Below are 15,076 nucleotides of genomic sequence, written 5' to 3' on the forward strand. Positions count from 1 at the left end.
CTTTTCAAACGAAGGGAGCTCTGACACCACGTATGCAGTCACGGAGGTGAGAAATGGAATTTGTATAGGATAAAAACTAAGTAAGTCAGTTTGACTAGAACAGAGAGTGCTTGATCTTGAGCAAGTCACCTCTCCTTTCTGATGTTTCCTTTTCTGTTAATGAAGGGACTAGACCCAGTGGTCTCAGAGTTCCCTTTGTGTGCCTGCTGATGTCTGGTTCTGGGCTCCAAGTGGACTGGAGGGAATAGAAACAGCCCTGGGGGGACCTAGGATTGCAGCCCAGACAAGGCGTGGTTTCAAAGGAGAGAGCTGGGGAGCAATGCCCTGGCATGGGCAGACAGAGTACCACTACTCTTCAGCAAAAATCACCTCCGCCAGAGCTGCCAAGCTCGGCTGCTGGCCCACCAGCTGGAAATGTTTTTGCTACCCTGCAAGCCTGTCTGCAGCTGCAGCCTGGACCTCAGAACAAACCCTGCTCTGTCCAGCCGCCTGTTGGGAGAGAGGGAAGGAGGGAAGGAGGGAGGGAGGGAGGGAGGGGAGACCAGAAAGGGTTTGTTTGTCTCTCATCCTCATTTCACAGGAATCCAGGAGTGATTGGGTGATGGGTACCTCTGGCAGCCAAGGAGAGGAGGCTGGAGGAACCTGGGAGCTCAGAAAGTCACACAATGGGAGAATTCAGAGACCTTAGTGAGCCAACCCATTCATTTTACAGATGAAGAAACTGAGGCCAAGGGAGGGAAAGGGATGCATCCAAGGTAGCAAGTCAATGGCAGAGCTAAGACTGAACCCCAGACTTTCTGATCATCAATGAACTTAGGTCAGGGAACAGAGGGCAGTATTCTGGGGGGTCACTGGGGTTTCATGAGGGAAATACGCTGGAGGACCTGGAAGCAAAATGGGTCTCTGAAAGGGAGCTGTGTTGGGACATGAAGATGAATCTCATCTCCTTTTGGCTTCTCTGCCCATTGGGCTGCTGCCCCAGCTAGCTTGGGGTGAAACAGCCAGCTCTTTGGTGCATTGCCTAGCGCTGCTCTGGTAACCTACCCTGTTAGAGTGCAGTCCTGGCAAGTCAGGCCCCTTGACCTCTGAAGTCCAAGGGGAGCTTAGGAAGGTGCGGGGAAGTGGAAAGAACTAGAAGTCAGAAAATCATGGAAACTGAGTTATCTGGACTTATCAGAATCTTGTAGTGAAAGAGAGGCCAATCGGGAAAAGTCCTGAGTTTGAGTTTCACCTCCCCAATTTACAGAGAGGTAAACAGAGGTCCAGTGGGGAAATGATGCCAAAAATTGTAGTGAGTTGGTGGGAGAGCCAGAGTGAGCTCTTGCTACTCAACCTGGGGCTCTACCCAGGACCCCAGGTCAAAGACAAATAAGAATCAACATCTTCTTTAGCTTTTAGCAGAAGCATTGGTCCCTTAAGGGTCCCTTAAGTTTACTTAAGTAACCTTAACATATCATCTAGCTGTAAGTCCTTCATTATACTGATGGAGAAATTGAGAGCCAATGAGTAAAATGATTTGCCCAAAGTCACACAGGGAGTAAGTGAAAGAACTGGGATTGGAATCCAGCCCTTTGACTCCACCGCCCCGCATTCTGCCTTTATAGACCTTCTTCTGATATATAACTTAGGCAAGTTCTTGGTGCACATGCATATTCCTCAGTTTCCTACAGCCTCCCCAGCTCTGTCATCTTTATGATGATAAGATTCTAGAATTCCCCAGCACAGTCCCACTACTCCTGAAGTGATCCTGACAAGCGTCTGGGTCCTTTATTTTGATTCAGTTTCCCTGTGTCTCTGTTCGGTTTCACTAGTCCTTCAAAGGCTTGCCCATCCCCTCCCCCACACCTATTAGTGGGCTTCAAACCCTTGGCCCCATCGTTTCAGAAAAAGTTCCCTCCTCTCCCTTCACAAGTACCCTAGAGCTGGACCATCCCTAACCCACTCCACATGGGACTTTTCAAAGCTTGGGTGGGTAGAAGATGCCAACATCACCCCCAAACACGTCATAGCCTCCCACCCCTCAGTGGGATCAAAGCCAACTCTTCAGAGTGAGTCACCCCTTAACTACTGTGTGTTTCAAGCATGTGGATTAGGTCCAGGGAGGCCCTCCTCCTGTCTCCCCAGGCCTGACCCGGGGATGAGTAGCTAATTAGGAAAACATTTCAATTGCCTAATTAAGTTGTGTCCTGCTTTTGGAAGGGAGCTGGAGGGGTGTATCTAAGAGGGCTGGCTGCTTCCTGCCTCCAAGGTCTGCTCCCAAGGTCTGGCTTGTTTGTTTTTTACCCTCTCTGGATTCTGTTTCCATCAGTCCAGTCTCCATTTGGAGGACAGAGTCAAACCCCAGAACAGAGATAGCAAAGTATAATGGAACAAAGCTGGATTGGAACTTGGAGGCTGAGGCCCCAGGTTTGAATTCTAGCTCTACTACTTACCAATGTCTAACCTCAGGCAAGTCCCTTCCCTTCTCTAGGCTTTAGGTTCCCCCTTTATAAAATAAGGGGACTGGTCTCTAAGGCCCCCTTCTGCTCTAGAGTTAAAATTCTATGTGTGACCTTGGCCAAGTCACTTCCCTTCTCTAGCCCTCTCTCCCCCTACCTCTCTATAAACACCTCCTTAACATGGACACCTCTCTCTCTCTCTCTCTCTCTCTCTCTCTCTCAGGAAGACCCTCAGCTATGATGTATCTCTGGCTTCTCAGCTCACTGCTGGCTCTGAGCCAGGCTCTGCCCTTTGAGCAAAGGGGCTTCTGGGATTTCACCTTGGATGATGGACTGGCCATGCTCAATGATGAAGAGGCATCTGGAGCTGACCCCACCTCAGGCCTGCCTGACCTGGATGCCCTCACACCCACCTACAGTGCCATATGCCCCTTCGGTTGCCACTGCCACCTACGGGTGGTTCAATGCTCAGATCTGGGTAAGAAGCTGCTCTGAGAGGGAGCCCATGGCGAAGGGGAACAGGATTCACTCCTGGAAACAATAAGCCCACACATTTCTAGGCTTTCAAAGAAATTAATTCGCTGCTGCTTCTTAAAGCAAGTCTTGTCAAATTCTAATCTGTTGCCACCATCTCCCCCCTACCTCACCTTTCCCCCCAACTCATTCTCTCCTTAATACCTCCTGCTCAGGTTGCCAGACTCATCCTCCTAAAGTTCAGCTCTGCCCTTGGCCTTCCTCTACTCTAGAGCCTTCCATACTTCATCATTGCCTATCTTCCTCTACCTGGTATTCAAGACCCTCCACATTATGACCCCAACATATCTCTTCATCCTTATTTCCCCCAGTTCCCCCATAGGAAACTCATTCTAGCCAGATCAGCTCCTTTGCATGTTCTAGACTCATTCTTACCTTTTCCCATATGACAACCCCCATTATACCTCTGGATCCCCCAAAACTAGTTTTGCCTATAAGTGAGACCCTTCTTGCTAACAAGCCTAAGAGGTTCTCAGGGTCAAAGTTCTGGTCTTCCTCCCCTCCCCTTTCAGTGTAGATGAATGAGCCCAGGGCTGGACAGACATATGAGAGAGAAGAGCAGTGATCTCTCTGGGGCAGAGACAGGGAGGGGGACAGGAAGGGGAGAGGAGGGGAGAAGGAGATACAGATCAGTGTATTTTTATATACAACTAACCTGAGGACCAGAGGCTAGAAAGGAGAAGAGACTTCCCCAGGGTCACAGGACTCCTCCAAAGTAGACCTGAGAATAAGATCAGGTCTCCTAATTCCCACTCCCAGATTACTTCCCCTGCCCCAGCTCTGGCTTCCATGGCCTGTACCTCCCATATTAGGTGTTTCTGGGCCTTGAATCAGTGACGGAAGGGAGGCCCTGCATGTGATGGACTGTGATGGTGGCTCTTATCACAGGTTTGAAGACAGTCCCCAAGGAGATTTCCCCAGATACCACCCTCCTGGACCTGCAAAACAATGGCATCACTGAGCTCAAGAAGGATGACTTCAAAGGACTCCAGCATCTTTATGTAAGGTTGCTTCTCCTTTCCCCTCCAAGACTGGGGACCCTGTTGGAGCAGGCCTGGCTGGGCCATTCAGGCTATCCAGGTCTGGAGGAGGAGGAAAGGGAGGGTTCACCCCCACAGCTGGGTTCTAAGTACCTCTGGGTGGTTTTGTGTACTTGGTTCTGGAGTTAGAGGTATCTCTGATGCCTCAGTGTGACCTTGGTCAAGTCTCTGCTCTTCCCTGAACCTCCAGTTTCCTGAGGCTGTTGGACTAGATGGTGTCCAAGGTCCCTTACAGCTCCAGCCCTCCTCTGACCTTAGGAATATATATGTAGAGAGAGAGAGAGAGAGAGAGAGAGAGAGAGAGAGAGAGAGAGAGAGCATCATGTCTGTTTGTGTGTCCCCTGCCTCTTCTGAGTCACTTCATCTTGATACCAGGGTTGAAATGTGGAACTAAGGGTAGAGCTACTTATCAAAGCCCCTTGAAACAGGTCTTTTCTCCAAGCTAGTCTCCCTGCTGGTTCATGGCTGAAGGAGAGTCAAAGAGAGACTCCTTCCAGGTAGCCCCCACCTATCCACGGGGAGCCAGAGAAGTATAGCTTATTCAGTTGTGATCAGGTTCAAATCTCTGCTGTCCATCACTTCAAACCCTTTTCACTTTGTCACATGACACAATCTACTTTATCACTTGTAGGCCCTTTCAACCCTGGGAAGTAGAGAGGGTGGTCACTGCTGGGACCAGGGGACATCTGAGGCCTGGAGAGGGGCAGCGAATTGCCCGAGCTCATGTAGTGTGATGTTGGCACTCTGACTTAGATTGAAGGTCTTCTAGATCTTAGAGAGATTTAGACTGTTTTCACCAAAGCAGGTAGGAAGGAAATGAAGAGGATAGAAAGAAGGAAAAGGGGGGAGGGGGCTTCCCCCTCCTTGACAGACTTCCAGCTTCCACCCAGTTGACCAACCATAGTCAACCATGTTGGAGGAGCAATTTTTGTCCTTGGCGGGCTAGCCGCCTTGGAAGGGCCTATCCAGCCCCAAAAGTCTGTGACCTAGTGGATCTCATCCTTCTTCCTTGTTTCAGGCTCTAGTGCTGGTGAATAACAAGATCTCCAAAATCCACCCAAAGGCCTTTAGCCCACTTCGAAAGTTACAGAAGCTCTACATCTCCAAGAATCACCTGGTAGAGATCCCACCAAATCTGCCCAGCTCCCTGGTGGAACTGAGGATTCATGACAACAAGATTAGGAAGGTGTCCAAGGCTGTGTTCAGTGGACTCAAGAACATGAACTGCATTGGTAAGTGTACTGCATTGGCAAGTGAACCTTGACCTCTCCTCACAATCCTCTACACACACATGAACATGTTTACATCTGCTGTGGACATATCATCTTGGGTTCATCTGATAGGGAAAGAGACTCCCAGCAGCTAGAGTGTATTAGTCCAAGTCATTCAAGACTGGGGAATATCATGGGGAGGCTGATCAACATGACAGACAAGAATACAAAAGTATGTATATTTCTGTGTGACTCTGTGTGTGTGTGTGTGCGTGTGTGTGCATACACTCATAAGGACTCTGAGTGACCAATGAAGTCTTTATAAAGCCCATACACTGAAGCTTAATCACTTTACTCAAAATAGAAGCTCTCAATCAATACCTATTGACTCTTAATTTGCATATGCTTCTAATGAGCTTATCGATCTAGTTTCCCAGCCTACTGAAAATTAGAAACAGTAAATTATGTTGGAGAGGAATGGGTAGAGAAACTGGGAGAATGTACTAAATAAAGGCAGGCAGGTTAACTACAGTTAGAAGCTATCATTGATGGCATGTCAGTGAGGAAGGAAAAAGGAAGTTTATAAGGGCCTTGGGTTCTACATACAACCCTAAATACTTTGGTAGCCTAGAAGGAGACATTATATTTAAGCTTGAAACAGCAGCTTATTTTGTTATGATGGCTTCAAGTCATGAAAGAAATGTTAGATTGGGGTCAGTGCTATCTGTTGAAGAAGGCAGGGATCCAGAACATTTTAGAGACATTTATGCCCCCCAACGATTGGTCTGATCCTTAGCCTCTGGCCTTGGCGTCATTCTTGTCCTCTCTTCTGGGTCAGAAAGACCTGAGGAGAAGTGGCCAGTTGGAGGGAGGTGGGGACTGGGACAGAAAAGCCATGCAAGGGGGTCCAGATCTCTGGAGGGGGGTGCTTGAAGGCAGAGGGGAGCTTGCTCTGTCCTGGGATGAGCCCCACTGGCATTCCCTTTCCTCTATCCCTCTCTCTCTCTCCCCTCATCTCTTCTCTTAAATTTCACCTTTACTCCTCTTCTCCTTCACTCCTTGACTGTCCCTCCCTTTCTCTGTCTTTATGTCTCAGCCACTTCAAATGGTCACATATTCATGAAATATCTACCTTGTATCAAATATGCTGAACGACAGCCGCGCTACCTGGCAAGGAGTTTACGACCCGAAGGACAAAGATAGAACTGAGCACAAATAATGATGAAGTGGAATAGATGGGGTTAATTGCAGAAGAGAGACAGCAGGAGATACTGTAGATCTGAGGTATAGGAGAGACCAGGAGAGACTTTTGACCAGAAGGATCAGTGAAAGCATTAAAGGTCAACATTCCAGACTTGCTGGCATAGAGAAAGAGTGGGAGAGAAAGTTGAGGATGTGGAGGCAGGGAAGGTTCAGGTTTATGGGAGATCCTTGGATTTGCCTTTTGTCTCCCTGTGGACTCTCCTGCTTTTCTCCCTTGCTTCCCCTGTCAATCCCTTGTATGTTGGTCCCTCAGCCAGGGTCTGACCTTTACGGACATAATCAGTTCTACTAATCCTTTGTCCTACCACTCTTTTGGCTACCCCTTCATGGAATATGGGTTTCAATTCTTTCAGAAATGGGAGGGAACCCCTTGGAGAATAGCGGTTTTGAACCTGGAGCCTTTGATGGTCTGAAACTGAATTACCTTCGCATCTCAGAGGCCAAACTCACAGGCATCCCTAAAGGTAACTAACTCTTTCCCACTCTTTGGACACCTTGCCAAGGTCAACGAGGATCTTCTGACCCCGAGACCAGGACTCTGACCACTATGTTCTACTGAAGGGTCCCAGAGTCATATTAAAGATGTAACTCCACATGGTGCCTTGCTCTCTGGGGTGGGAGGAGTGGCAAATGGTTACATGGCAGCAGGGTTCCTTCCATACACTTGCCCTTCCCAGTGAGGGATTGGCATGAGCCTATATGGTTTAGGTATGTGTTTATGGGAGGGGAACAATTCTCCCCTCATCCCAAACTATTTCTATCAACTTGCCTCTTTTCAAGTCACAGATGGATCAAATCACCATTAAAATGAATCCAGGAGTCCTGGAAGAATAATCAAGGGTTCTTATGCTGCCCCCTACTGGCATTCTCCTTGCAATCCTGCTCTTCTTGAAGAATGCCCATTAAGCTTCTCTTCCTCTATTCCCCCTTGTCATTTTCTCCCTTCCTTCCCATTTTGAGTTGCATGGGACAAAATTGAACCTGATTCCCAGTAACATCAATCATTCCATCCCTCCCCCCCCTTTCCCAATTCCTCTTTTGCCTCCAGATCTCCCTGAAACTCTGAACGAACTCCATCTGGACCACAACAAGATCCAGGCCATTGAATTAGAGGACCTTCTCCGGTACTCCAAGCTGTACAGGTCAGGCCCAAGGGATGCTAAAATGGTTATAGGTAGTATTGCCTCAAGCCTTTCCCTTCCCATAATTCTTTATTATATTGTCCAATTCACTCTGGACAAGACACAACAGTAGGAGATAAGGAACCAGCCTGCCAGCTACAGAGTGGGATTCCCCGCCTTCCCACCCTTTTAATTCAGTCTTTACTCCCCCTCTTATTCCAGGTTGGGCTTGGGACACAATCACATCCGAATGATTGAGAATGGGAGTCTGACTTTCATGCCTACCCTAAGGGAACTACACTTGGACAATAACAAGCTGGCCAAAGTACCCCCAGGTCTCCCTGACCTCAAATTTCTCCAGGTGAGAGTAAACCAGAGTCAGTATCAACTCCAAATGACCTTCTGGGCATTCTCTGTAAGCATCAGGTCTGATTTATTTACATTTTGAATCTCTACATTTACTTTGGTCACTACATGAAAGGAAGTCCCTTCCTATCTCCAAGCTGAAAGCCTGACAAGGTAAATCTTGCAAGGACTCAAGTTGTTATGGTTGCTCCTTTATGTCCAACCCTCCATGACCCATTTGGGTTTTCTTGGAAGAATTACTGGAGTGATTTACCATTTCCTTCTCTAGCTCATTTTACAGATACGAAAACTAAGGCACACAGGGTTAGGTGCTTATCCAGGGTCACATAGTTAGGAAGTATCTGAGACCAAATTTGAATACAGACAATGAGTTTTCTTGACTCCAGGCTCAGTGGTTTATCCATTGGAGCGCCACCTAGCTGTCCAAAGGGACTGAGAGGTAATGCTAGCTATCTAGTCCAAGCAAGGAGGAGAGAGGAAGATCGGGAAAGAACTTAGTTGAGGCCAAGATGGAGAGACCAAATGGTCTCTCCACTCCAGTAAGGTCTTCACAGGGTACTTGATTCATTGAATTGGAAATTAATCTCCCAAGCACTATCACACATCACTATTTCTATAGAAAAATAAAAGCAAACTTGATTCCAAGGTCAGACTGGGATGTAGGGAGGGCAATCATATTCTCTACTCATTTGCCATTATCCACTGCTCCACCTTTTTTCATTAGTTTAGATTCATATCTAACAAGGACAGCAAATATTTATATAATGCTGGAAGCTTTGCCAAGTACCCACTTGTGTCACTTGACCCTCACAACCACCATGTGAAATGGGTGCTATCTTACTGAGGAGGAAACTGAGTTCAAAGCAGTAACACAGCTTGCCCAGGTTCACACAGCTAATAAGCATGGGGGCAGTATTCTGGCCCCAGTCTTCCAGACTCCAGGTCCAGTGCTCCATCCACAAAATTATGCATCAGTGTAAGCTCAGCCATAGTGAAGAAAGCCTCTGCCTGGCCTCACTCCTCCTTCCCCTTCATGCCAGTGAGAGGTTGGAGTGGGAGCAGGGATGTTAACTATACGTGGGATAAACTGACTCGGTAAAGCCTCTTCTGACTGTGCTGAGAAAGTCTGGGGTGGGGGAAGAGCCCCAAAGAACCATGGGAGAAGTAACCTTCAAACATGAGCCTTCAAGCTCCCTTGGGACTCTGATGAGAGCCTTAGGTTCACCAAATGAGCATAGGACTCATCCCCAACTTGGTGAAAAGGGAAACCCAAATTTAGGAGGGTGCAGGAGACAGCATAGCTGGTAGTGCACAGAACTCTGTACATGGAGTCAGGAGGACTTGAGTTCAAATCCATCCTCAGACACTTACTTGTGGTGTCACTCTAGGCAAGTCACTTCACTGCTGTCTGCCTCAGTTTCCTTACCTGTAAAATGGGGAAAGAAGTCATCTAAACTTCTGAGACCCCTTCCAGGTCTAGATTTAGGATCTTATGATTCCCTCCTGGAACTCTGAAGGGAGTTGGGCAGAGGAGGGGCTCATGCTACCCTTCCCCTCCCCTGAAAGGGTATCTCAGACTCTTCCAAGCATATACTCTGGGATCTAGTTTATTAGGAGATGCTTGACAGCAGCAGTGGGAAACACTGGTCCCTTGGGATTAAGTCCTTTTCTTCCTCTCCCTCCCCCACAAGAACCCTGACCTGGGCAACAAGAGCCCAGGGTTCTAGTATTGGGTGTTCAAACTGCCACAGGACTCTCTTTGGGTAAATGGAATGAGCTGCCCTAGGGAAGTCAGTTCCTGAATTTCAACTCTGTGAAAGAAGACCCTAGCCCCCTCACTGTGCCTTTGAAAGGGGAATGGAGACACCTCCAGCTGTGGCCATCTGGCGTAGGGGGGAGGTGCCGAGAAAGACCAGAGACCTGAGCCTGGCTCTGCCAGAGTTCCATATTTACCATCCACTGGGCAAGGGTGCCCCCTGGTGGTCAGGGAAGATACTTCCTTTTTCCTCTTCTGAGATGCTCACTCTTAAATGAGAGGTAGAGATGGAGAAAGAGATTTTCTTTTTCCAAAGATTCCTCTCCTTTTCCTGTACCAGTAATCCCATGTAGCAAAGGAATGTTCCAGATTTCTACTTTCGAATTGTCCAGCCTGTGCCCTCTCAATTTTGGGCCACCCATTGGCAGTCTGGGATTTTTCAAGACCTTTTGGCTTAGGGGAGAAATATTTCAAGAGACCCAAACTCTCTGGGACCTCAGTGACCAACTAGTCCTTCTTTCTAGTTCTCCTTCACCATCAGAGGATCTCCTGAACTGTTCAGGTGCCCCCCCCCCCCCAGTGGCTTCTGACTCCGAGCTTTCTGAGTGTGACAGGAAGACCCAGGTGATCCTGGATGGCAAACAAGAACCTCCCCCCATCACAAGTGTCTTAGTTTGAATCCCCTTTGCAGAGACAGTGAAAGGGCACTTTCTATCCACTTTGGAGCAGCTTTCATTATGAGCAAATTCTTGCTGTTGTTGGTCAGTTGTGTTTTTTTAATTTATTTAAGGCAATGGGGTTAAGTGACTTGCCCAAGGTCACACAGCTAGGTAATAAGTAATAAACCACATTTGCACTCAGGTCCTCCTGACTCCAGGGCCGGTGCTCTATTCACTGTGCCACCTATAGTCATTTGGGATATTCTTGGGGAAAAATACTGGGGTGATTTGCCATTTCCTTCTCCAGCTCATTTTACAGATGAGGAAAGTGAGGCAAACAGGATGAAGTGACTTGCCCAGGGTCACATAGCTAGGAAGTGTATGAGACTAGATTTGAACTCAGGAAGATGAGTCCTCCTGACTTCAGACCTGGTGCTATATATCCACTGCAGCATCACCTAGCTGACCTATAGCTTTCAGTTTCTCCTTAAGTCATCACTCCTCCAAGTTAAACATCCTCAGATCACCAAAAGATTTGTGAGTTTAGAACTGGAAGGGTCCCTAGAAAAATAGAGCAGGCCTCTCATTTGTTAGAGGAGGGAACTGAGAAGAGGACAAGAACAACGACTTTCTATTAATCTTGAGCACTATGGAACATTTGTTGCTTTCCTAGCTCACTTAGACAGTAAATGGCCAAGTTAGGATTTGGTCCCAAATCCACCAACACTAAATTTAGGACTGAATACCACAAGCCCCCGAGCAAACATAGGAACTGTGGCATCTGAAACACTGAAGTAGGGTTAGTTTCTGTGTGTAGTTGAGGCAAATTGGAGACAGAGGGCATGGAAGCATGGGAATTAAGAAACCCAGAAATCTGGGGTATTCAAAGGGGGCAACTTGGGGGAAGGGCAACAAGGTAGTCGGCAAAGCATTGAACTTTGGGGGAGAATGAATGACCTAGGCGGTTTCTAGCAATCACCAAGGATCTGAAGAGGAAGAAGAGGGACCTGAAATCCAACTCTCCTTCCTGGGCCTGGGAGTAAGGAAAGAAGGAACAGCCTTGGACTGCAGAACCAATAGATGTGGTGTCTTTGGGGAGAAAGTTAAGCTTCAATGAACACTAAATGAAAGGAAACTGAGAGGAAGGGGAGGAGTTTGTTAACAAAAAAAGGAAGGTTCCAGAGGACATAGTGGAGAAAGCAGGCAGAGGGGAGAGGAATCAGGAGAATGGAGGATGGGGAAGGGAGACAGAGTCCATCATTGCCACTGATTTCCCACTCTCACTTTGCATGCATCTCAGGTTAGGCAGGACAATAGAGACAAGTCTATGTCATAGGAAAGCAGGCCCAGGGAGAAGGGCATGAGAGCCAGAGGGTCCCTAGGAAGAGAAGGAAAGAAGCAGGCCCACCATGTTGGCTTCTGGGGGCTTATCAACATACATATTAACCAGGCTTCTCCTCCCTCCTACACTCCTGACAGGTGGTCTATCTTCACTCCAACAACATCACCAAGGTGGGCGTTAATGACTTCTGCCCTGTTGGCTTTGGCGTGAAACGGGCCTACTACAATGGCATCAGCCTCTTCAACAACCCTGTGCCCTACTGGGAGGTGCAGCCAGCGACTTTCCGATGTGTCACTGACCGCCTGGCTATCCAATTTGGCAACTACAAGAAGTAGTGAGGAAGGGGAGGAGGCAGCAGGACCCCCTTGGGAGAGAAGACCGGCTGAGAAGGGAGAGAACAGGAGAGAGACAAGAAGAGGGTATAGGAGGAGGCAATCACATGTAAACCCAAAGCCCAATGGCCTCACCCTCAGCCCAGTGTGAACCCTGCCCAGGCCCTCATCATCACACTTTAACCCCAAACTCCAATTTTACACAAAATTGAATTTCCAATTTCCCCACACACCTGCCCCAGCCCCTAGCCCTGGGCCTGAGTGAGAGTCATCCCTTTCTCATGCTCTGTGGCCTCCCTGGCCTGCCACATTCAAGGCTAGAGTTGAGTATTAGATAAGTGTGAGGGAGGTAGAGAGAGCAAGCAGGCCATGTGGGAGAGCCATAAGCCCTGGTTTCTAACTTTCCAGAAGAATCCTCCCAAGAGATCTGGAGAGATGGCCAATCTGATTAGGGTTTCCCTCACCTGCCTTCCACCCACCATACTCTTCCCACCCCAGTCTGACTCAATCTCCAAAACAGATTTACAAAAGCTCCATTTCTGGGCATTTCTCTATGTTGGGTGGAGTTTAGTCCCCATGTGTCTACCCCAGCAGGGATGTCTCTCTCTCTCTTCGACTTTCTCCCTTCTTTGGCTCTTTCCTCTGCTCTTTCTCTACTCCTCCATTGTCCTTTTCCCTTTCAGCGACTCCTCTCCATCTTTTCTTTCCCTTCTAAATTTCTCTTCTTTTTCCTAGTCTCTGTCTCCCTTCCTCCCCCATTCCCTTCTTTCCTTTGTCTTTTCCCCTTTCTCTTGATTCTCCTCTCTGTCTTCCATTTTCCTCTTTGTTTCTCCTCTCATCCCTTTTTCTAACTTCTCCTTTCTGCCTCCTTTGTCAGGTTCTGCTGCCTTTCTTCTCCTTTCCCCCTTCCTTTTTTTACTTTCTCTATATTTCTTTTCTGCTCCCCTTGTCTTTCACTTTCTCCTCTTCACTCTATTTTCTCTATCTAGTTTCTTTTCCCCTTTCCCTTTCTCCTTCCACCCCAGTCAAAATAACTCTCTTCCTCTTCCCCATCCCTGTCTTTCCCCTTCCTGTTTTTCCTTTGTTCTCTCTCTCTCTCTCTCTCTCTCTCTCTCTCTCTCTCTCTCTCTCTCTCTCTGTGTGTGTGTGTGTGTGTGTGTGTCTGTCTGTCTGTCTGTCTCTCTCCGCGTGTCTCTCTCTGTCTGTCTGTCTTTCTCTGTTTCTCTCTCCATCTCTTTCATTTCTTTCTTCCTTCTCTATCTCTCCCTGACTTTTCTCTCATCCTATCTCTCACCTCTCCACTCCTCCTGTCTTTCTCACTTCCCTCTCCCTTCACTTCTTCAATTCTCTCTCCTCTCCCTTTTCACTTCTCTTTCTCTCATTTTTCTCCCTCCTCCCATCTCCCTCACTTCTTCCTCTTCCCATCTCTATCCCTCATTTCCCTCTCCCCTTCCGTCTGTCTTTCACTTCTCTCTCCTTCCTTCTCTATCCCTCATTTCCCTCTCTCCTTCCTTCTCTCTCTTTCACTTCTCTCTCCTTTGCTCTCTATTCCTCATTTCTCTCTCTTACATCTGTCTCCTTCCCATCTCTATCCCTTATTTCTCTCTCTCTTTTCCTCTTTAACCCTCACCTCTCTCTTCCCTTCTTTCTCTTTCCCTGACTCCTTTCTTTTCCTCTTTTCTTCCCTCCCTTTTCTCTACTGCCTGTACCTCAGATACTACCACCGTCTACTCTTTATCAGTCAGTGCCCAGGGAAAGTGGAAGCCTGTCTTAACTCATTAGCCTTAATCCCATATGCTAAGGGGATCACAGCCCTAAGTGAATGGGAAAAGGCTGGTGGAAGAAGACTTGTTTCTGAATCCCAGGAGAAGAGATGAACTCTGGAATGGGAGAGACAGTGAAAGGAAGATGATTGAGAACTCAAGGAGGGGATATGACTTTCCTAGAAGCTGAGAAGGGAGATGGTAGGATCAGACTGAGCCTCAAGCAGCAGCTTCCCCTATTCCTGACTCTGGTGTCCTACCTTGGCTTTGACATCCTGACTGGAGGAGCCTTCTACCCTGGAGTCTGTCAAGTGGAGGTGTCTCACCTTCTCTGAGTTAATTCCACAGGCTGCAGGCCAACTGCCCACCCCTGGACTGGGGGGAGGGGGAAGGGGGAAGGAGGAGGTACAGCTTAATCTTAGGACCCTGAGCTGGGAGGATGAAGACACCAAAAAAACCGATTCTCCTGTCACCCTTAACCTATACCCAAGAAGCTGAGCTTCCTTTGAGAGGCAAGGGTAGTGATGGGCCCTTGGCCCAGGAGCAAGTAGTGAAGGGTTGAGTTGCCTGCTCCTCCCCACCTCCCCTTGGACCCCTCCCCTCAGCAGCCTTCGGGGCCCCTCCCTGCACTGTATGGGGCACCCGGGGCACCATCCCTCTGGTGTGACAGCTGTTGTTGGAATGATTAAAGAGCCAATGTGCAATAGGAAGTCCTGTGTGGCCCTTCAATGCGGGCTGGAGGGGGCGGGGCAGGGAGGAGCCTGTTGGGGAGACGGGGGGGGGGGGGGCAGGGCTGGAGGCCCTCTCAGACCTGGCCTCTGCTGCCGCTGCCACCGCAGCTGCTGATGCCGCTGCCTCCTCCAGCTCCATCACTGGGCAATGTTCTGCTGGGGGCAGGGTGGGGAGAGTGGAGAAATCACCGGTTCTGGAGTCGAGGAACCTCAGTTCAAATCAGGGCTTTGCTATTGACTAGCAGGTCCCTTCCCCTATGGGGGCCTCAGTTTCTTTCTCTGTAAAATGAGATTGGGAAAAATGACCTCTGAGTTACCTGCCAACTCTAGAATAATGTTCTAGGAGGAGATAGACAGGAAGAGACTTGGACCCTTCCAGTTCTAGAACCCTCCCCTGCAAGTTATCAATTTGAGTGATATCTGCACCCAGAAATTCTCCCACCCCTTTTCTCAGGGAGCTTCCAGTGTGGTTTAGGAGCCAGGCCTCATCCACAAGCAGCCACTGAACAGTGCAACCAGT

The 15,076-nt window shown here is 48.4% G+C and overlaps 1 protein-coding gene across 2 annotated transcripts in view; it reads left to right on the forward strand.

Annotated features, from left to right (window-relative positions):
- BGN (biglycan) overlaps positions 1-14,529 on the forward strand; it is a 30,837-nt gene extending 16,308 nt beyond the window's left edge. Inside the window, exons 2-8 of one of the 2 annotated variants that reach the window (XM_074201246.1) lie at positions 2,666-2,916; positions 3,861-3,973; positions 5,031-5,244; positions 6,840-6,950; positions 7,535-7,628; positions 7,830-7,968; positions 11,868-14,529. In XM_074201246.1, the coding sequence (XP_074057347.1) occupies positions 2,676-2,916; positions 3,861-3,973; positions 5,031-5,244; positions 6,840-6,950; positions 7,535-7,628; positions 7,830-7,968; positions 11,868-12,065 (1,110 nt within the window). In that variant the 5' untranslated portion in view covers positions 2,666-2,675 and the 3' untranslated portion in view covers positions 12,066-14,529. Of the gene's footprint in view, positions 1-2,661; positions 2,917-3,860; positions 3,974-5,030; positions 5,245-6,839; positions 6,951-7,534; positions 7,629-7,829; positions 7,969-11,867 lie in introns of both variants that reach the window. The other variant, XM_074201245.1, reaches the window with a different exon arrangement.
- The last annotated feature ends 547 nt before the right edge of the window (positions 14,530-15,076 follow it).

This window comes from Macrotis lagotis, chromosome X (genome assembly GCF_037893015.1).
Source record: "Macrotis lagotis isolate mMagLag1 chromosome X, bilby.v1.9.chrom.fasta, whole genome shotgun sequence".
NCBI lineage: Eukaryota > Metazoa > Chordata > Mammalia > Peramelemorphia > Peramelidae > Macrotis > Macrotis lagotis.